General features: G+C 41.5%; 2 protein-coding genes and 1 pseudogene across 2 annotated transcripts; 1 reads left to right on the forward strand and 2 right to left on the reverse strand.

Moving 5' to 3' along the window:
- Positions 1–3,653: 3,653 nt before the first annotated feature.
- On the forward strand, positions 3,654–10,823 carry LOC121748398 (annotated as a pseudogene).
- A 92-nt stretch (positions 10,824–10,915) lies between these two features.
- On the reverse strand, positions 10,916–14,522 carry LOC121748391 (putative pentatricopeptide repeat-containing protein At5g09950). Its single transcript, XM_042142715.1, has one exon. The coding sequence runs from the start codon at positions 14,280–14,282 to the stop codon at positions 11,067–11,069; it is 3,216 nt and encodes a 1,071-aa protein (XP_041998649.1). The 5' UTR covers positions 14,283–14,522; the 3' UTR covers positions 10,916–11,066.
- Positions 14,523–16,539: 2,017 nt separating this feature from the next.
- LOC121781098 (rRNA biogenesis protein rrp36-like) lies at positions 16,540–17,166 on the reverse strand. The gene is made up of 2 exons (XM_042178823.1): positions 17,052–17,166; positions 16,540–16,979 (listed from the first exon to the last, which is right to left on the reverse strand). The coding sequence occupies exons 1-2, from the start codon at positions 17,164–17,166 to the stop codon at positions 16,540–16,542; spliced, it is 555 nt and encodes a 184-aa protein (XP_042034757.1).
- Between the last annotated feature and the right edge of the window lie 3,510 nt (positions 17,167–20,676).

The raw sequence follows: 20,676 nt of genomic DNA on the forward strand, positions 1-20,676 counted from the left end.
AAGATCAAGTTCCTGATGATGCTAAAGAAAAGCCTGAATCTAATTCAGAAGTTCCTGTAAACTTAGATCCAGTTCCTTCACCGATGGTTCAGGATTACGGGGAAGATATCCAACCGGAGCAAGGCGATCCGATTGATGATGGAGCAAGCGACGAGGAGACTCGACCTGCACAAGATGAAGTCCCTCTAGTCAGAAGGTCAGTCAAAGAAAGACAACCTTCTACCAGATATAGCCCACATGAGTATGTAATGCTCACTGATGGAGGAGAGCCACAGAGTTTTGCTGAAGCCATGGCACATGACCAAAAGGAGAAGTGGTTAGAGGCCATGAAGGAGGAGATGAACTCCTTAGATCAAAATCACACCTATGACTTGGTGCAGTTGCCAGCCGGCAAGAGACCACTGAAAAATAAGTGGGTCTACAGATTGAAGGCTGAGGAGCACAGCTCACAACCAAGGTACAAGGCCAGACTGGTTGTGAAAGGTTTCAGTCAGAGAAAGGGTGTTGATTTTGAAGAGATTTTCTCACCAGTGGTGAAGATGTCTTCAATCAGAGTCGTGCTCGCGATTGCTGCCAGCTCAAACCTGGAGATCGAGCAACTTGATGTGAAGACGGCGTTTCTGCATGGAGATTTAGATAAAGAAATCTACATGGACCAACCTGAAGGGTTCAAAGTCAAAGGGAAATAGAACCTTGTGTGCAGGTTGAGGAAGAGCTTGTACGGCCTAAAACAAGCTCCCAGATTATGGTACATGAAGTTTGAGTCCTTCATGTCGACCCATGGCTACATCAGGACCACCTCAGATCACTGTGTTTTCTTCAAGAAGTTCGCAGGGAGTGAGTTTATCATACTGTTAGTCTACGTCGACGACATGCTGATTGTAGGCCAAGATGCCAGCAAGATTGATGAGCTGAAGAAAGAACTAAGCGAGTCTTTTGCGATGAAAGACTTGGGCGCGGCTAAGCAGATCCTTGGAATGAAGATCTCCAGGGATAGGAAGAGCAAGAAGCTCTGGTTATCTCAAGAACAATACGTTGAGAAAGTTCTTGAAAGATTCAGTATGAGCAAGTCGAAGCCAGTCACCACTCCACTTGCGGGTCATATGAAGCTCAGCTCTGCGCAATGCCCGACAAGTGAGACAGAAAAGAAAGAGATGCGGAAGGTGCCATATGGTTCTGCGGTGGGCAGTCTAATGTATGCTATGATATGCACCAGACCAGATATAGCTCACGCAGTTGGTGTGGTTAGTAGATTTCTCTCTAATCCGGGAAAAGAGCATTGGACCGCAGTGAAATGGATATTTCGGTACCTGCGAGGTACTTCTAAACTTTGTCTGAAGTTTGGCGACAACCATATCCTACTAGATGGATATACTGATGCAGACATGGCTGGTGACGTAGATTCCAGGAAGTCCACGTCCGGATTCCTGATGAGACTTGCAAGGGGAGCTATCTCGTGGCAATCGAAACTTCAAAAATGCGTGGCATTATCCACAACGGAGGCTGAGTACATAGCTATGACGGAGGCTTGTAAAGACCTATTGTGGTTGAAGGAGTTTCTACAAGAGTTGGGCTTGAAGCAAGAGAAGTATGTGCTTTACTGCAACAGTCAAAGCGCAATTCACTTGAGTAAGAATTCGAGTTTTCACTCAAGAACGAAGCATATTGATGTGAGGTATCACTGGATACGAGAAGCACTTGACAGAAAGCTTTTGCAGCTGGAAAAGGTGCACACCGATAAAAACGGTGCCGATATACTTACCAAGTCCTTACCCCGAGATAAGCTTGAGATCTGCAGGCAAGAAGCCGGTCTCGTTGAATCCCCACATGAGGTGGAGGGGGAGAATTGTTGAGATGAATCCACCTCAATGTGGACGTGCCACAAGCCAACAATTGTTGACTAAGCTTGTGAAGATTTGCATTTATTGCAAATAGTGTTTGGAAATGGGTTTTCAACATTTGCAGTAAGATTGCTGCACACCTCCCATATTTCTTCAAATATTGCGGCCATAGAGGGTGGCTATAGGAGTGGAAAAATGCTGCTCAATTGCTCTGTAAATAGAGCTCACTTCCATCGGTGAAGGCAGTGCAAGAGCTGAGAATTACAGCAGCTTGTGAGAGAGAGCAAGAGAGAGTTTCGGTGAGTGCATTTTGAGAGAAGAAAAAGTGAGGAAAAATTCCTATCTCCCTTAAAATTATAGCTCACTCCTCTTGTGTGTATTCCAAGTTATTCAACTTGAGATTTGTGTTTCCCCTATAGAGTGTAGGGAGATTTGTAAGCCTACTATATACATAGTGGAAGATTTAGACTTCGGTCTCGTGGTTTTTTCCCGATTTGGGTTTCCACGTAAAATTCTCGTCTCACACTTTTATTCTGCACCAAATTTTGTTTTCTTGGTTTAGTCCCATTATTTAATCCAGCAAGAGGGAAAAGAATTATCCTAGTTCCGCTGTGCAAGTATCAATTTATTTTTGATACTCTGTGATAATTATCACCACTTTTCCCAACACATATATGCCTCAAACCTTGATATTGGCGAATTGTGCTTGGAGCACGCAGAATGTTTGTTCCACGTCTTTTCCGCCCTATCACTTGCTTCTAGGCGAATAGACCACTTTTTAAGTTAGTTGGACATGACAATGTCTTTTGTGAAAGTCGGTCATCTGGGGTAGATACCATTCGCGAGGTAGTAGGTCATTCGACATCATTGAAGACTACCGTAGTGGTTCTACATATTGGCATTGTTATTTGACTTAGCTACACTAAAGAACGTAAATATTGTTGGATATCAGCCACATATGCCGTATATATGCGCCACTCCAAGTTGGTGGATAGTAATTAATTTCACCGCTAATGCATGCGGTTGATGCTACCAAACGTATCGGGAAGCCGTGCACAATCATGCAAACCCTCATATGCAAAAAGAAGATATACAATAAAAGAAATTTATTTGACCTCGATGCATGCGTATGATCCATTTTTTCAAATATGTTGTTTGTCTATTTTCTATCTAGTACATAATTATTTCATGATAGAACATGTACATCTTCTAAAGTCATCTTATGAAATCCTTGAGAACGAGTTTTTCAATGCATCTGCAAAAACCACAGACATATGCCCTTAATGCCAGAGACATCCTACGAATTGGTTAGGGTGTTCACAACTCTATCACCATCTCATCTACACATACCTTGCAATAGTCATGATCCCACTATCTCACCTCATTTCATCACTTACACTATTAATTAGTCTCGTCACTTATTGTATAGTTCTTTCTTATTTACTACCTACTATGTTAGTTCACGAAAATAGTTAGTATATTTTTATTATTTTGATCATCCACCAAAATTCCACCAAAATTAGTCTATATATGTTTTTTTTCTCTTATAGGCAAGCCTATTCCACTAACAATACTTTAATTACATTTTCTCTTATTTATCTCTTATTTTATAAATTTTATACTATTAAAACTCATCCCTTCTAAACGATTGTGTATATTTATGCATTTTAAATAAATTTATAGTATAAAAATAGTTAAAACATATGAGTTTCATTAAAACAAAAAATAATTGTGAATAATGAGATAATTTGAAGAAAAAATTAATAAATTAGAAAATTAGGGCTGCATAATGGGAATATCTTCCAATGAAATTTAAAGAAAAAAAGTCGCCAAACAAAGAGGATTAGCTCCAAAAAGCTACTCCCGCCAAACGAACCGCGCCACCGTCACTCGAGATGTACGGCCACCCGACAGAGAGTAGTAAAACGGTTACACGGTGGGCGGAGGATAACGGTTTGTGGCGCATTCTGGCCGTCTATTTTCCTCAAACTAGTGGCGACGACTCAGACCACCGAATGCATCTCGCATCTTCTCTGCTTGATTTCTTCTTCTCTCCTCAAGGAAAAGAATTCGTCAGTCAGGTGCTTCTTCTATTTCTTTGTATTTGTTTCCATCAATCTACTTTTACGAGGAAAATCTCCCTATGAATTTAAATTCAACTGTTTATGTGGTTCCTTTTACTTTATTAGCTAACTATTGTGCAAATGGTCTGTTAATTAGAATCGAAATTTTGGCGTAGTTTGATGAGTTTTAGCTCGTTTGCTTAATCAATACAAGCAAGGTATTAATAGCAGGTTTCATTTCAAAGAATTTCTTGATGTCATGGGTAGGTTAAAGAGGAGGATGGATCATTCTTCTTGCCCCTCGACTTTCAGCATTTTAAGAAAGCATGCAACATTGAAGAATTTTATGTAGCACTACTAGAAAAACCTAAACAAGCTCTGCTCTGTATGAGCGCGGCATTGCACAAGGTAATACAAATTTGGGACTCCTTTACGATGTGAGGATTGTTACCTTTGTGAAATGAATTTCTGTATACCCGTTACCTGTGTAGGTCTATTTTGGGAAAGAAGATCTGATGGAGGAAGGTGCCAAGGTTACAATCCGTCTTCACAATCATCAAGAGTCTATGATTGCTTTGAAGAACCTGAAGGCTGCTTATATTGGTAATTGCAAAATTTCTTTGGTTTTGAACTTTGTTTAAATCTATTTGTAGAAATGCCCAATTTAATTCTGCATATGATGTGAAATGTAACTGCAACTTGTTCAACATCATAGACAGGCTTGTTTCTGTAAGGGGAACTGTAGTAAAAGTTAGCACAGTCCGGCCGCTGGTGATACAAATGAGTTTTTCATGTGCTAAATGTGGGACCACCATGACATATGTCTTTCCTGATGGAAAATTTTCTCTGCCAACAAAATGTGAAACTGTAGCATGTAAAAGCCGAAATTTCAATCCCATCAGGTCTACCGCTCTACCAATCGATTTTCAAAGAATAAGGTATAGTTCTTAACATGTCCATGTACCCTATATAAAAGAATGATCTCGACTATGGAAGTTCTACATCAAATGTTGCTTCTGGATTCAGAATTCAAGATCTGCTCAAATCTGAACATCATGAAGAGGGGCGGGTTCCTCGGACAGTGGAGTATGAACTGACCCAAGATCTAGTGGATGCATGCATTCCTGGAGATATTGTCACAGTAACTGGTATCATAAGAGTTTTCAACAATTACATGGACATTGGAGGAGGTAAGGATGGTGTAACGTAAGAACTACAATCATCCCACAGCCTTACTAATGGAGTGGTTCATGAATCTTTTTCCTTATTTTTATATTTTTTCTCTTTCATCATTTATGTTCTATATCTATTACATGGGGGTCGAGCTGGCACCTATATACAAGATAATAGTATTGATTGCCTGAGTTACTTTGATGACTTGTATTCTAGAGTCTGATGGATAAATCAAATAGAGGCTAAATGAGTTTGTCACGGTGCTTCCATTTACAGTCAGTAGTATATGTTCTGAAATGGTTGATATGTCTCAGCCTCATTCAGCTACGGCTTGAAACTATTGAGTAGTGTAAAGGCTTATTCCTTCGTAGATCTTTTAAATTTCATTGCTTACCATTTTAGTTTATTTCCGTCATATTTTCACACCTAGTAGTTTGTGTCATAAAGGTGTCCTGAAGTCACTCTACTGAACTTGGAATATGTTGTGTTTTTAGGCACACACAGATTATGCTCCTGAAACAAAATCATGCTTTTGAATAGTCTTATAGGAGTAGTTAGGAAAAAATATTTTCTTCATTTATTTGAAAAACAAGCAAATGATGAAGCTTAACCAAGATTCTTAAATTAGTTTGTGATATTGTTGCGCATTTTCTATATGTTTGTTGCTTACTGATCTGTGGGTACTACATATCTAAGTCACAATTTTGTTGCAATGGCCATGGGTTGGGGAAATGCTACAGATTCAAAGTTGTTTCATGGTGGTTTCTAATTTTTTTTCCTCACAAAATTAGGAAAATCAAAGGGGAAGAACCAAGCACTATACTATCTGTACCTAGAAGTGGTTTCAATAATAAATTCAAAGTCCCAGTCTGTGTCTGAGGATGCACGAGATACCAATATCAGTGCTAGGTTCTCAGAGCATTTAGATCTGTACTCATTTTCGCCAAGAGATCTGGAATTCATTGTAAAGTTCTCCGAGGAGCATGGTTCAGATGTTTTCCGTCAAATTCTGCAATCAGTTTGTCCATCCATCTATGGCCATGAGCTTGTTAAAGGTACACGAACGGCAATTGCCATTAATCTTCTTCATAGTCTTATTTGTGCACTCACATCATAATTGATGGGCGTGGGAATTGCGTGAATGATGAGAGTTACATCTACTATCCATATATATACATATATCATTCACGGGCTAATACATTCGACCTCCACAGTAACTTTTAGGTGTATTCAACATTACCATTGCCACCACTAGACTCTAGATTGGAAACAATAGTTATGATAATGCAGAAATAGGAGAGACAGCATGTTTATTCAACATTTTATGTAATACAATCTACTTTAGGGTAGAAATAGTGAATTTAGCATGTTGTAATGCAATCTACTTTAGGGTAGAATAGTGAATTTAACATTACAACACACGACACTGTTTCCCATCTTATTTGCTAGGTGAATAAAAGAATTCTGCATATTCCCTCTTGATCTAGTGTTCCTCTACATATATGGTTAATATGGAATGATTGATAACCTATATGAAGGGGAATATATTTTTTGTAGTTAATGGAATGATGCAATATGGTTAATATGTTTAGTTTTGCATTCATGGATGAAATGTGTTTCTGTAGGCAGTACAATATAATGTTTGAACTTCTTTTTTTCTAACACAGATTCCTAGTTATACTTGGTTTTGAAGATTTCATTGATTAGATATTGCAAATTTATCTTTTTTTTGGTTGGTCATAGCTGGAATTACATTAGCGTTGTTTGGTGGTGTTCGGAAGCATTCAATGGATCAGAACAAGGTGCCTGTCAGAGGAGATATTCATGTAATTGTTGTTGGTATGTTGGTTTTCTTCTTCTGCACAGATTGGAATCTAAATGCTAATACTTGTACTTTACTACATTTTCCATACTAGATACTAGCTTCAAGTTATTGGAGTCATTGTTTACAAACATTTGATGTTCAAGTGAATGTAACTAGGTGATCCTGGGCTGGGTAAAAGCCAACTACTTCAAGCTGCAGCTTCTATTTCTCCACGTGGGATATATGTGTGTGGCAACGCCACAACTAAAGCTGGCCTGACTGTGGCAGTGGTGAAAGACTCGATGACAAGTGACTATGCATTTGAGGCTGGTGCACTTTCTTCCTTCTCTTCTATTTCCGTGTTGGCTGGTTCATTGAAATACTGTGATTTAGCCTTAGAATAAATAGCTTATCCACGTTCATGGCAGTGGCGCAGTGCTCTCTCTCTCTCTCTCACCTTTCAACATCCCAGGAAATAAAAAAGGAGGCTTTATTGAAAACATTAACATTCAAAAGTTCTAGTAATAGGATTGTGAGTTGGAAACTCTTGATTCTTTTTGACAAGTAGCAGGTCATAAGTGATGCAACCTCTGTATTGTACTTTGTTTTAAATTCTTTCATTATAATGATAAATATTTGTTCCAGCCTTCCAGGATCGTATATTAAAGAGTGTTGTGGACAACGGCAGTTTTTCCCAATAACTTAATACGCCGTGATAACTTCTGAAAGCAATATAGCTCTCTTTATATATAGGTCCTTAAACAAGCTTCTGAACTCTGATGAATTTCATTTACCCAACACATAGTCATTTGCTGTTCCCAGTGTCAAAATCCTTCATCTACCCAAATATATTCCCACACGGCCTTGTAGATGTTTCACAGAGTGCTGTTGCATTCTGAACACATCTTCATAGCTAAACCTAACTGGTTCAATTTACAGGCGCTATGGTACTTGCAGACCGTAGATTATGCTGTATTGATGAGTTTGACAAAATGTCAGCAGAACATCAGGTTTATACAGTCCTAATGACTTCTGAGGACATGTTTGTCTGCTCTCTAAATTAAGAAGACTGCTCATTGTCTGATGTATGCAGGCCCTATTAGAAGCAATGGAACAACAATGTGTCTCTGTTGCAAAGGCGGGGCTTGTAGCAAGTTTATCAGCAAGAACATCAGTTTTAGCTACAGCAAACCCTGCTGAGGGTCATTATAAGTATTGAGCCTTCCTTTTGCCGAAATTTGATATTCTTCTTATGCTTGTGCTTTAGTTTTGAAAATTGAGAAACCCCAGCCAAATAGCATCAGCAACATCACTGGCTGTTCTAATTCTTCAAAAGCTTCACGTCTGTTAAGCAGTTACCTAAAGGGCATACACAAATGTGACGTCTGTTCTAAATCGGAACAGGATTTGGTTAAAAGTATAGAGTACTTGTGTCGCTTATTAATTATTTCTTGTATTTAAACTCTATATTTTAATTGCAGCCGAGCAAAAACAGTGAATGAGAATCTGAAAATGAGTGCTGCTCTTCTCTCACGATTTGATTTGGTATTCATATTGCTTGATAAACCTAATGAGCTGCTGGATAAGAGACTCTCAGAGCACATAATGTCGGTAAGTCTTTGTGTGCCTTTAGAACTAATTGAGTAGTAAATGATATGTTGTCTCAGAACTTTAACATCAACCTTATTACTTTGTAGCACACTGTTCTTTTGGCTTCAATATGTACTTAGAAAGACATTGCATCTCAAATTTGAAACTAGACAACTGTAATCGTGTATGCAGGCAAAGATCAATTTATGACCTGTTTATAAGTCAAGAACACTGTGCTCTGTGTTATAATGGTTCACGTGCAGTTGCTGTTAGACTGACGAGGACTTCTTTTTTAGCGCTTCCCTGACAGTTAATTTATCTCAAAGAGGCAGATGTACAAAAAAAACAGATTATATTTGTTTGTTTTTTAGTTGTATTAATGCAATCTTTTATCTCCCTTTTTTCCTTTTTTTGCTCTGGACACTTGTCTTCTCCATCAAATAACAAGCCTCTTGGCACTGTCACATTTTCCTTTTGCAGCTTCATGCTGGCCATGGACAGTCCTCACCCTCTGGAAAGAGGTTATGCAGATGTGATAGTTCGCCCTAGTTAATTCTTAACCAATGGGTTCTTTTGACACAATTTCTAACTTGTGGGCACTTGCAGAATCACGCAATAACAGAGGTGTAGATTTGAATATAAAAAGTGGCTCGTTAGTTGCAAAGTTGAGACTTGATCATAATGACAGAGATTTTACTCCACTGCCTGGTCCTCTTCTGTGAAAATACATTGCTTATGCAAGAATTTATGTATTTCCAAGGTGACCTCAGGTTCCCCTCAATTTAAAAAGTATTGTTGAATACTCTGTAGGTAGAAGTCTCACAATTTTATCTTTTATCTAGGATGACAAAACCAGCTGCAGAAATCTTGCAGAAGTTTTACTTGTGTCTGAGGGACCATAATACCACTGCAGATGGCACTCCAATAACAGCTAGGCAGTTAGAAAGCTTGGTAAGACTGGCACAAGCTCGAGCTAGAGTGGACTTGAGGGAAGAAATAAGCACACAAGACGCTTTGGTAAATATCTTTTGGTTAAGGTTGCTAACACAAATCAGAAATTGAACATACAACATGATAAAATTCTGGGAACATGAAAGTCCTTTACCAAGTAATTACATTCACCTTCCATAATATTTATTTGACTTGCCTGAAGCAGAATCAAAATCTGTGAGTAGTATGACTGTGGAGAGTGCATTCACGTTACAATTTTGGATCATATATTTACAATGAGGATCAGTCAAAGAACTTCAACATAGGTGGATAGGATTTAGATCATGTTTGAGCCTTAGAACACCATGTTCGGTAAATATGTGATCAGATCTTTCAGCTGTCATGGGTTCACTTAAACAAATATATCATTCAAGAACCTGAGTTTCCTGATTTTTTTCCCGCAGTTCTACCTTTTTAGTTCTGGATTTCCTCTGAACGTTTACAGGATGTTGTTGAAATAATGAAAGAGTTGCTTTACGAGAAGTATGTTGATGAGAATGGCCTTGTTGATTTTGGGCGTAGTGGTGGAATGAGTCAACAGAAAGAAGCCAAACGATTTTTAAGTGCATTGAACAAGCAATCTGAATTACAGCAAAAAGATTGTTTCTCTATATCTGTATGTAGACCATATAAATGAATTCTTCCACTAATATGGATTTAATTGAGAAGATTGAGAGAGTTATTATGTATGATTTGCTCAGGAAATATACAGTTTAGCAGACAAGATCAGCTTAAGGGTGACAGCCTTGTGGAAAATCTAAACAGTGTTGGGTATCTTTTAAAGAAGGGCCCAAAGACATATCAGGTAATCAGAGTATCTAACCCTAGTTCTTCCATTTTTCTTACTAGCAAGCAATGTTAAATACCTGTAAATAAGGAGTGCGGCATCTATCACTTGAAATTTTTGGTTTTCCCATGCTTTGCATAGGAAGTTCAATTAATGGTAGTAGTCGCTTTAGTAGGATATTCCCTCTCACTAAAAGTTCAAATACTGCTGTGCAGGTGTTATCATCGTCTTATAGTCGCACTCAGTAACCAAGGTCAAGATAATATGTGATTCAGGCTATATTTTGAAGCCATATACACTACACTTGGTACGTAATGATTCTAAACTGCATATACGATACTTGAGAATCATGACTTACTTCCTTTCTTACCTGTGTTAACTAACGAAATAATACTGCACAGAATATGACATGCTCCAACCAGTCCAGTCCAAGAAATGCTAAGCATATGGGGTGATAAATTCAACTTGTACATATGAGCTCCTGGTTTATTATTTTAGTAGATGAAATTTTGCGTGTTAAATTCTTTGATTATAATATCATAAATGTAACATGTTTTGAATGCATGTAATTTTTTTTGAGTTGGGATCAGGATTTGTATACATGTCTATTTTACAAACGGGAGAAATACTTTTTATTCCTAAATGTTCCTAAATGTCAAAATATGCATATCAAGAAAAATGGGTTATGTATATTCGTGGGCGTTTATATCATTTATACATAGCTCTTCAGAAACGGGAAATGAATTCTATGAAAAAATCAAATTTAAAATAAGATAGAATGCAAAAAATGATCCTTGTTTACCAGCCCCAGCTTCTCATCACCAGTAGTCATTACATGAACATTTGCCATCCGTGAAATGATGAAATCTGTTGGAGTCACGCAGCACAATCTGCCTGCTCACAATCTTGGACACATATTTGAATGCTGAATGGCAGTCTCCACAAACTCGAAGATTCTTCATGATCCTTATCGGCATCTCTGATTTGCGGGTAAGAACGAAAGCAATGGCAAGTCTCTCACTATGATAATTCAATATCTCCTCCTTGCTCTCCACTTCAAGATCATAGAGAGCATAATCCACCTGGGCCACGTATCCAGCCGCCTTCATTCTCTCACGCAGTTCACCAAGCTTCTCATATATGGCATCCGTGTCAGGATGGGACTTGTCTCCAGAGACGAAGACGTGTATCCCATCCTTCATGGCGACCCAACTGCACCCAGCTTCTTTCCTAGCCGCCGCCACCTTCATTGCATGGCGGGACTCTGCAACTCGCTCCCATTTCTGCGAAGAGGCGTACATATTAGCAAGAAGCACGTAGTTGACAGCGTTTTGAGGCTCCAACTCCTTCAACATCTTAGCCGCCCTACTGCCTAAGTCCAGCAGGCGGCCGTTTGCTCGGCCGCAAGCTCCAAGAACAGTCCTCCATATGAGGACATTCGGCTCTATTGGCATTCTGTTTATGAAGCTCTCCAGCTTCTCGAATTCGCCTGCTCTGCCGAGGAGATCTACCATACATGAGAAGTGCTCGATCCGTGGTTCAATGTTGTTCTCTCTCTTCATCGACTCAAAATGGTGATAGCCTTCACTGACTAACCCGACATGGCTGCAAGCTGATAGGACCCCAACGAAGGTCACATGATCTGGTGGCTGGTTTTCCAGTTTCATCTTTGCGAATATTTCCAGAGCTCTATGGCCGTCACCGTGGCGTGCATAGCCAGATATCATGGAGTTCCAGGAGTACACATTTCGGAGAGGCATCAGCTCGAAGAATCTTGAGGCGTACTCAATCCTCCCACATTTAGCGTACATGTCCACAAGTGCACTCCCGATAACCACATCAGAGACAAAGCAAGCTCGAGCTGCACACGCGTGAATCTCCATGCCATGCTCCAGTGTCGCAACTGAAGCACAAGCGCTAAGAACAGTGGCAAAAGTGAAGCGATCTAATTTTTGGCCATTGTGCAACATAAGCCAGACTAAATGCATAGCCTCTGTCAGAAGCTCATTGTGTATGTATCCTGATATCATGGAGTTCCAGCTGGAATCATCCTTCTCTGCCATTGTTGAGAATATTCTTTCACAGTAACTTATTTCTCTGCACTTTCCATAGCAAGTGAGCAGAGAACTTATAACGGAATTGTTATCCATAACACGGCATTTTATCGCCAGGGCATGTATTTGATGCGCAAGTTCGACGCAGGAAAGAGATGCAGCTGCTGCAAGAATATTTATGAAGGTTACACAATTGGGGCTCCGTCCAGCTCGCATCATGTCTATAAAATATCCGGTGGCTTCAGTGATTGATGCCTCAGAATCACTAAACGCCTTGACAATGATATTCCATGACACCTGATCGTGATCATGCAAGAAGGAGAACAGCTTCCTGCACTCAGAGATACAACCGGTATCAGCATAGAGTGAAAGAAGGGTGTTTGATACCGAAACATCCAAATTTAGTCCCAATTTCACTGCTTCTGAGTGTATTTGCTCTCCCGTAACCATCCAGCCTAGACTACTGCAAGAACTCAATGTGCTGATCAACGTGAAATTTGAAGGGATAAGTCCAATTCTCTTCATTGTGCGGAAGCTCAATAGTGCGTCTTGAAAACACTCATTCTGGTCAAACCCAGAGATCATGGAACTCCATGAAACTGAATCTTTATCAAACATCAAGTTAAAAACAGAACAAGCATCTTCAACAGCACTGCACTTTGCATACATGTTAATCAAACTATTTCCAACAGAAGTACTTGAATCAATCATCCCAGTTCGCACGAGATACCCATGCACCTCCTTCCCCTTCCTTCTTCCTATTTCTTCACATGAGAACTCACCAAAGGTGCTCAAAAGATGAACATAGCTATCAGAATTTAGCCTAACCAGGTCCCTCGTATCCAAGAATAGCTCAACAGCTTCTTCTCCTCGCTTAAGCTTCACCAACCCAACCATCAAGCCGTTCCAAGAAACTGCATTCCTTGAACCCATATGCTGGAATATGCTCTTGGCCGTATCAACCACACCAGTCCTTGCAAAAGCATTCACTAGAGCACTACCCACGTATAAATCTTCTAAAAGTCCCGACATCTGAATCTTTGCCAGCAACTGCATTAACAACAAGGAACCTTTCCCAGTACTAACGGACTCCGATGCAACAGTTATTAAGCTGCCAAATGTGTATTCCGTAGGCCTAAAACCAACCACTGAACCCTCCGTTTGCATATCAGTGAAAAGACAGAAAGCAGTATCAACATCTCCTCTCTGAGAGTAAACTGATATCAAGGAGTTCCACGATACAGAATTCCTATTTGCTATCCCATCAAAAACGCGGTGAGCAAAATCACTACCAATGGAACCCGCAATGCAATTCCCATACATGGAGATCAAGACATTGCACACAACAACATCAAACGCATAAGGAGTTTTGGAAACTAAACCATGGATTTGCAACCCATATTTCAACCCCTCACTTCCCAATCTCTGACAAGCTCTCAGAGCACTCCCGAGTGCATAATGGTTTGGAGTAAACCCTGCAGACACCATTCTTCCAAATGCATCTAAAGCCTCTTCAAAACTTTCACTATGAGTGTATCCAGAAATCAAACACGACCATGTAACCGAATTTCTATCAGGCATTTCATCGAACACATTATGAGCAGACGGCATATCCCCGCTCCTAGCATAAGCATTGATGAGCGTATTTCCCGTAAACAGATCGCCAACAAACCCATCCTTGATTACATGTGAATGGAACTGCTTGGCTTCGAGGTCAGCTCGACAAAATCGGAACTTCTCAATCAAAAGCTCGTACTTGTGCGATACTGAAGATTCGTGCATTTCAAATGGATTTCCAGCCATCTGGTCATGGTTCTCAGCTCGCGCTTGTTTTTTATTCTGGTCGTCAAGGAAAGCGAACGGGCGGCTGCCCTGAGCTGAGTTTGAGCGTAGAACTGCGGCATTGGCGAGATAAGTAAAACCCGAGTCTGCCGAAATGCAGGTGCAAAATAGCCGGCGCGATGATGAAGGAGGAAACATTGAGAATGCGTAATTCTAGGGTTCATGGTTCTGTAGTTTTTAATTTATAAACATCAACGCCAACGTTAGATGATGTGAAGCGGCGCGTGAGCAATGAGGGTGGTGCATGGGATTCGATCCTCTCCAGAACTCACGAACAATACGATACACCTGTGTTCCGTCGGAGAAGCCTTCGATCGCGGCCGTCTGCATAAGCAAGCGGGCGGCGGAGCTTTTCGTCTTTAGAGCTTTCGTCTTTTAACTAACGTCAACGACTTAGTTTTAGATAATTTAAAATTAAATTTCTGATACATAATTTTAAGGTATAGCTATTGGGATAACTGTCTTAAAAGTCACCAACTTTGCTCAAATTCTGATTTTTCCCATCGGCTCGCCGAGTTTTTACGCTCGCCGGTCCGCTCGCCGAACTATTGCAGCCGGCGAGCGCCAAATCGGCGAGAAAAACGGCAAGCGCTCGCCGATCGGCTGGCCGCTATTGCAGCCGGCAAGCGATCGGCGAGCGGAAATTTTAATTTTTTTTTATTTAATGTTTTTTTATGAGGCTCCCGATCGGCGAGGGGAAATTTTAATTTTTTTTTATTTAATTTTTTTTTTTTGAAACTCATTCTTGGTTGTTTCTCTTTTATAGAGACATCCGTGAATGTTTTATGTTCCACTTTCGATGTGAGACAAACTCATTCTTGGTTGTTTCTCTTTTATAGAGACATCCTTGAATGTTTTATGTTACACTTTCGATGTGGGACAAAATCATTCTTGGTTGTTTCTCTTATATAGAGACATCCTTGAATATTTTATGTTCCACTTTCGATATGGGACAAACTCATTCGTGGTTGTTTCTCTTTTATAGAGACATCCTTGAATGTTTATGTTCCACTTTCGATGTGGGACAAACTAATTCTTGGTTGTTTCTCTTTTATAGAGACATCATTGAATGTTTTATGTTCCACTTTCGATGTGGGACAAACTCATTAATGAGGATGTTGTAATGTTATTTTAATTTTAATGAAGTGTGTTTTTTTAATTAATGTACTTTTTAAAATTTTAATATTATTATTGAATTTTCTCGTATCTGTGTCGTAAATTTAATTCCGTATTTTGTGTGATTGTTAATTATTTGTTTTTATAATTTTGTTTATTGTGGCTAGGCTATGGCTGGGCTATTGCTTGTCCAGGTGCTTGTCCTGATGATGTGGCAGGAGAAGTTTTTAGTCTTGATGATGTGGTATGAGGAGTTTGTGGCTGGGCTATGGCCAGTGTTGTTAAAATCGCGCCCCGAGCGCGCTTGGGTCGCGGGTCGCAAGGGTCGAGACCGACGTCGCCCCATTGTGGGTGGGTGGGTCGAGATTCAGGGGTCGCCACTGGGGCGGCTGGGGCGAGCGGCTGGGGCGAGCAGCTGGGTCGATCGGCTGGGGCGAGCGGCTGGAAGAAGAAGATCGTCGGCCATGGCAGCTCAGAAATGGGTCTGTGAGAATGAAGAGAGACGAAGGGATGAGAATGAAGAGAGAAGAAGGGGAATGAAGAGAGAAGAAGGGGGTTTACCGAGACAAAAATTTTAAAAGGAAAGTAGGTGAAAGCTATAGCTAGGGCTCTAGTACCTATAAAAGTTAATAATCATTTTCTTCGACTTCATTTTTAAATATTAGTATTAATATTGGTTCATATTCTCTATTCCTTGAATATGATTAGTTCCTATTTAAATAAAAAAAATACCTTTAATTACCAATCAAAATTACATTCAAATCTAATTAAATATATTGTGATGTTCTAATTAAATTAAATATATGTTGATTTTTATTTATTGTGTTATGAGTTATGAATTATTTTGATATTTTGATCATTTCTATTTTCTATTTTATCTCTATTCACATGAATTGAGTCTACATTTATATTATTTGATACATTATAAACATTAGAGCAATATATTTATTTTATTTAATATTAAAAGGCAAAAAAATTAACCTAGCTTTGTGGGTCTCTCGACCCCGTTGACTCGTCGACCCGCGACCCGAATTTTCACCTCATCGACCCGGTGCGCCCCGCGACCCTAACAACACTGGCTATGGCTGGCCGATTCTTATCGTGGATGCTCTAAAGTCACCAACTTTATCGGGTTGCTGGAATCTCCCAAATTGGCCCGACCCTGTGTTTTCCAGTAAGTAAGTGGCCTATGTGGCAGGCCCGAAAGCTGACATAGATTCATTAGAAAATCGTAAAACGACGTCGTTTCTAACAACTAAAACGACGTCGTTTCTAACAACTAAAACGACGGCTCCGACTTGCACCTAGTCAGCTCCAGCAGCTCGCACTTCCCGTCGGCCCGCAGAGAGCACGACGACCGCGCCGGCTGCGAGTCGCTGTTCCTCTTTGGCGGCTCAGGAACTCGGGGCTTCGACTTCTCCACAAAGGCCCTCTTCTTCACCATTGGAGGCTCTGCATCGGCTTTGGCGGCGGCCCTCCTTGGGCGCTCCGGATCCAGCCGAATGAAGTCGGTGGAGCAAACCCACGTTTCTTTGGAGACCTCCATTGACAGCTTCGGCTCGCTCATCATCAACAGCAAGCATTCCGGCAATGTCCCCTTTTCTTGATGAATTTCCTGCTTTTGATCTGATTTTGGTTCAATCTCTGTTTCTAAAAGAGCTTCAAATGAGGACATATTGGATTCAACATCTTCGTCTGGCTCGGATTTTTCATTATTCTCTGCTTCATTGGCAAAAAATCCTTTCTGTACTTGCTACAAAACTCGAGCTTCGAACACTTCATCCGAGCTACTAGTTTCATCATCATCACCATCATCTTCTTCTTCGTCGTCGTCTTCATGGAGTTGAATTGCTACATTTTCGTACCTCGCTGTATCAGAGCTAATCCTGTTAGCAATGGCGGCCATTTTGATTGGATTAGATCTGCATCTCATCAGCTGTCGTCGTCGCAAGCTCGTCGATTTAGAGCATCTCCAATGCTGGCGGACGTCAAATAGCCGTCAAATAGCCTTCACACTGCCACATCATCAGCACTACAATTCTCCTGCCACATCAGCTTGCCACATCAACTGGACATCAAATAGCCATCAAATAGCCTTCACACTACCTATCCACATCACTAATAACAATTATATAATTTAATTTACAATTGTATCAACATACATAATTTAATTTACGAGACAAATACGGAAAATTCGAATAATAATATTAAAATTTAAAAAGTACATTACTTTTAAAAAAAGTACAACAATTTAAAAAAATTACAAAAAGTAAAAAGTACATTAATTTAAAAAAGTAAAACAAAATCACTCATCGCCGCCGTCCTCGTCTCCGTCGTCGCCCAACGCTTCTTCACTTCCGTCGCCGCCGCCTCCGTCGCCACCTACGCCGCGGCTATTCCCGCCGGTGTCCCTCCTCATCGCCTCCAGTTCTTCACGCTGGCTCTGGAGCAATACGCGAAGAAAATCCTTCACCTCGGGGTCCACCGCCGCTTGGAAGTCGGCTAAGGTCTTCACCATTTGAGCGCGCGTTTGTTGGCGCGCGAAGAATTTGAGCTCCTCGGTAGACCTGCCGAGGGGGGATGCCGAATGGACATCCTGGGAACTCGGTGTGCCCCCCCTCGCAACCTGCTGCGCCCGCCTTTGCCCAACCGGGCGAGGTCGGCGACCGAACGACCGAGGAGTCGGGACCTCCTGGGCCGTCTCGGGGAGGTCTGACGAACCACCGCTGCTGCCGCTATAATCTCCGGTATAGTTCAGTCTCTGCCTCTTCGGCCAGCCAGCGTCGACGCCTGCCCGGAATTTCTCCGACTCGTTGAGCACAACGTAGCAGTTCCAGTAGGTGAACTCATAGTACTTCTTATCCGGATCGGGGTAGGCTCTTTCCGCAATCCTCCTGCAGTCTTCCTCTGTTTGGCCACTGGTCTGCATGCGGAGGGCGTTGGCGTACAAACCCGAAAATCGAGAGACGCCAGCCCTGATTCGGTCCCAGCACTTCCGGACCTCCTCCCCGGTGCACGGTCTCCCTTCAGGGCAAAATGCCCTGTAGGCTGCAGCTATCTTCGCCCACAAGTTGACGATCCTCTGGTTGTTTGAAACGAGAGGATCGTCGCAAACACTCACCCACGCCTTGGCAACCGCAACGTTCTCCGCGTCCGTCCACTTCCTCCGGCCCCGGATTTCGGCGCGGGGCTGCGACGACTCGCCGACCTTCTTCGCCTTGCCCTTCTTCTTACCCCGCCCTACTCCCTGGCTTTGAATGAGAGTTTCAGAAACGTCGTTAATATCAAAACCCAAGTCCGCTAAGGAGAAGGTCTCCGAATACTGTGCATCCGTTGGGGTCGATGTGTGCGAAGAACCGGTGGAAAAATCAAAAGTCGGCCGATAGGCGTTGTCCCCCCCGTGCGTCGCCTGCGACTGTGGAATCATATGTTGCGCCGGTGGCATCATCTGCTGCGCCGGTGGCTGCATGCCGGGTGCCCACCCCGGCATCATCTGCATAGGGGGCTGCATGCCGGGTGCCCACCCCGGAATCATCTGCTGCCACGGGTACACGTTGTAGTACCCGCTCATTGGAGGCCAACCACCTCCCCCAGGAGCCGGGGAAGTATGGGACCCTGCCCCGGGAGTCGGGGGCGTCTGAGACCCTACACCGGGAGCCGGGGGAGTCTGAGACCATCCCCCGGGATTAACTGGAGTACCTTCGTAGTTGTTCTCCATTGCTCGTTATTGATCTTGTACAGAAAGTAAGGTAGAGAGAGAGTACTCGTTAAAACAAGTGGTGCGAATGAAAATGAGGTTCAACGCGCGTATATATTGTGTTTTGCGAAAAAAAAAAAAAAATATTTAAATCCGACGCCGGTTTGGCGCCGATCCGGGAGCCACAATGGCGCCCGTGAGGATCGGCGTGGGAACCGGCGTCAGCGCGGGAATCGGCATGGCGACGCCGATTTTGACGCCGATTTCGCCCACGCCGGTTCCAATGGTTCGGCGTCAAACCGGCGTGGGCGAAAAATCGGCGCTCCGGTGGTGACGCCGACCATTGGAGATGCTCTTAGGATAACTCAATTTGGGGGAGAATTGGGGCTTTAGTTTGCTTATTTTGTTTTTTAATTTTGTTTTTTAATTTTTTTTACTGCACAGTCAATAATTGTTGACCATGTCAGCCGCCACGAGACGCCACGTCAATTAAAAACGACACGTCAGCTCGCTCTTTCGCCGGAAAAACCATCATGGGAAATCGGCGACTAAATGCAAAGTTGGTGACTTTATACGCCAATTTCATTTTGCATTTTAATTTCGACCCCAAAGTTGGGAAAAACCATCATGGGAACTCGACTAAACGACACGTCAGCTCGCTCTTTTGCACATTTTAATTTTTTGATTCGGTTCGAGTGTACAAACCTAAAAAACTGAAAAAATGAATTTATATTTACTACTATTATACTTATATATCATGCCTAAAATAAATTCTATTTTGCTAATTTATAGTACTCCATTAGGACACCCACAGTGGGGCGAACGATAGGCCGCCCGATGCCTCGGGCTCGCCATCGTCCGCCACTATGGGTGCGCAAACGATGGACGATGCGTCGTCCTCGCCCGACAGATAGTCTGCGAAGGAAGCGCGGACGATAGGTAGTGGGCGGACGATAGCGCGGACGATGCAACACGTTTTATTTTTTTATTTTTTTTAAATTCGAAAAAATCATTTATATAAATACCCCATACCCCACCTTCATTTGTAACATTTTCATTCGCATTTTCACTCTCAATTTACACTAGAAAATGGATTCCGGTGATTACTCAAGTCCCAATAGTCCGATGTTTGGAGGTGGTGCACGTTGGCCGGGTACACAACCTGACGAATATCGGCTGTTCGACCCCGACACGCAGTACGATCCCGAATTCAGTACGAATTTGCCGTTTTTTAGTTAATCGTTGTATTTTTTAATTAGTTTGCATTTATATATTTGAAAACGTTTAAACTAATTAACAAAACAATAGTAAAACCTATAGGACGCCCCACTGCAGGCGAAAGGGTAGGAGGATAAAATGCTGACGTGGCGGTGCATAGGGCAGGCTTTATGGCGTGCCTTAAGGCGCCCCACTGCTGATGCCCTTAACATATGTTATGCTATTTACATTATGCTAACTGTTTCTTACTTACTCAATTATAAAAAAAATAATTTTCAGATTTTCAATTTTATAAGATATATCTGTCAAATTTTGGTTTTAAAGTTTAGATACCGGTTATTCAAATTTATTGAATTTATTAAAGCAATTTCAGTTTTACGACTCAGACGATTTTTGTATTATGGATATCAATTTGATTTTTGTAATTTGGATATCAATTTTTTGGGTTCTAATTTTCAAATAACTTATAGTTTGATTGTAAGTTTCACAAAATTTCGATTT

This window comes from Salvia splendens, chromosome 1 (genome assembly GCF_004379255.2).
Source record: "Salvia splendens isolate huo1 chromosome 1, SspV2, whole genome shotgun sequence".
NCBI lineage: Eukaryota > Viridiplantae > Streptophyta > Magnoliopsida > Lamiales > Lamiaceae > Salvia > Salvia splendens.

Coding starts and splice junctions, on each gene's coding strand:
- LOC121781098 (XM_042178823.1), bottom strand. CDS start 17,166: ATGGCCGCCATTGCTAACAGGATTAGCTCTGATACAGCGAGGTACGAA. Junction 16,980..17,051: donor TGGTGATGATGATGAAACTA/GTAGCTCGGATG, acceptor CCAATGAAGCAG/AGAATAATGAAAAATCCGAG.
- LOC121748391 (XM_042142715.1), bottom strand. CDS start 14,282: ATGTTTCCTCCTTCATCATCGCGCCGGCTATTTTGCACCTGCATTTCG.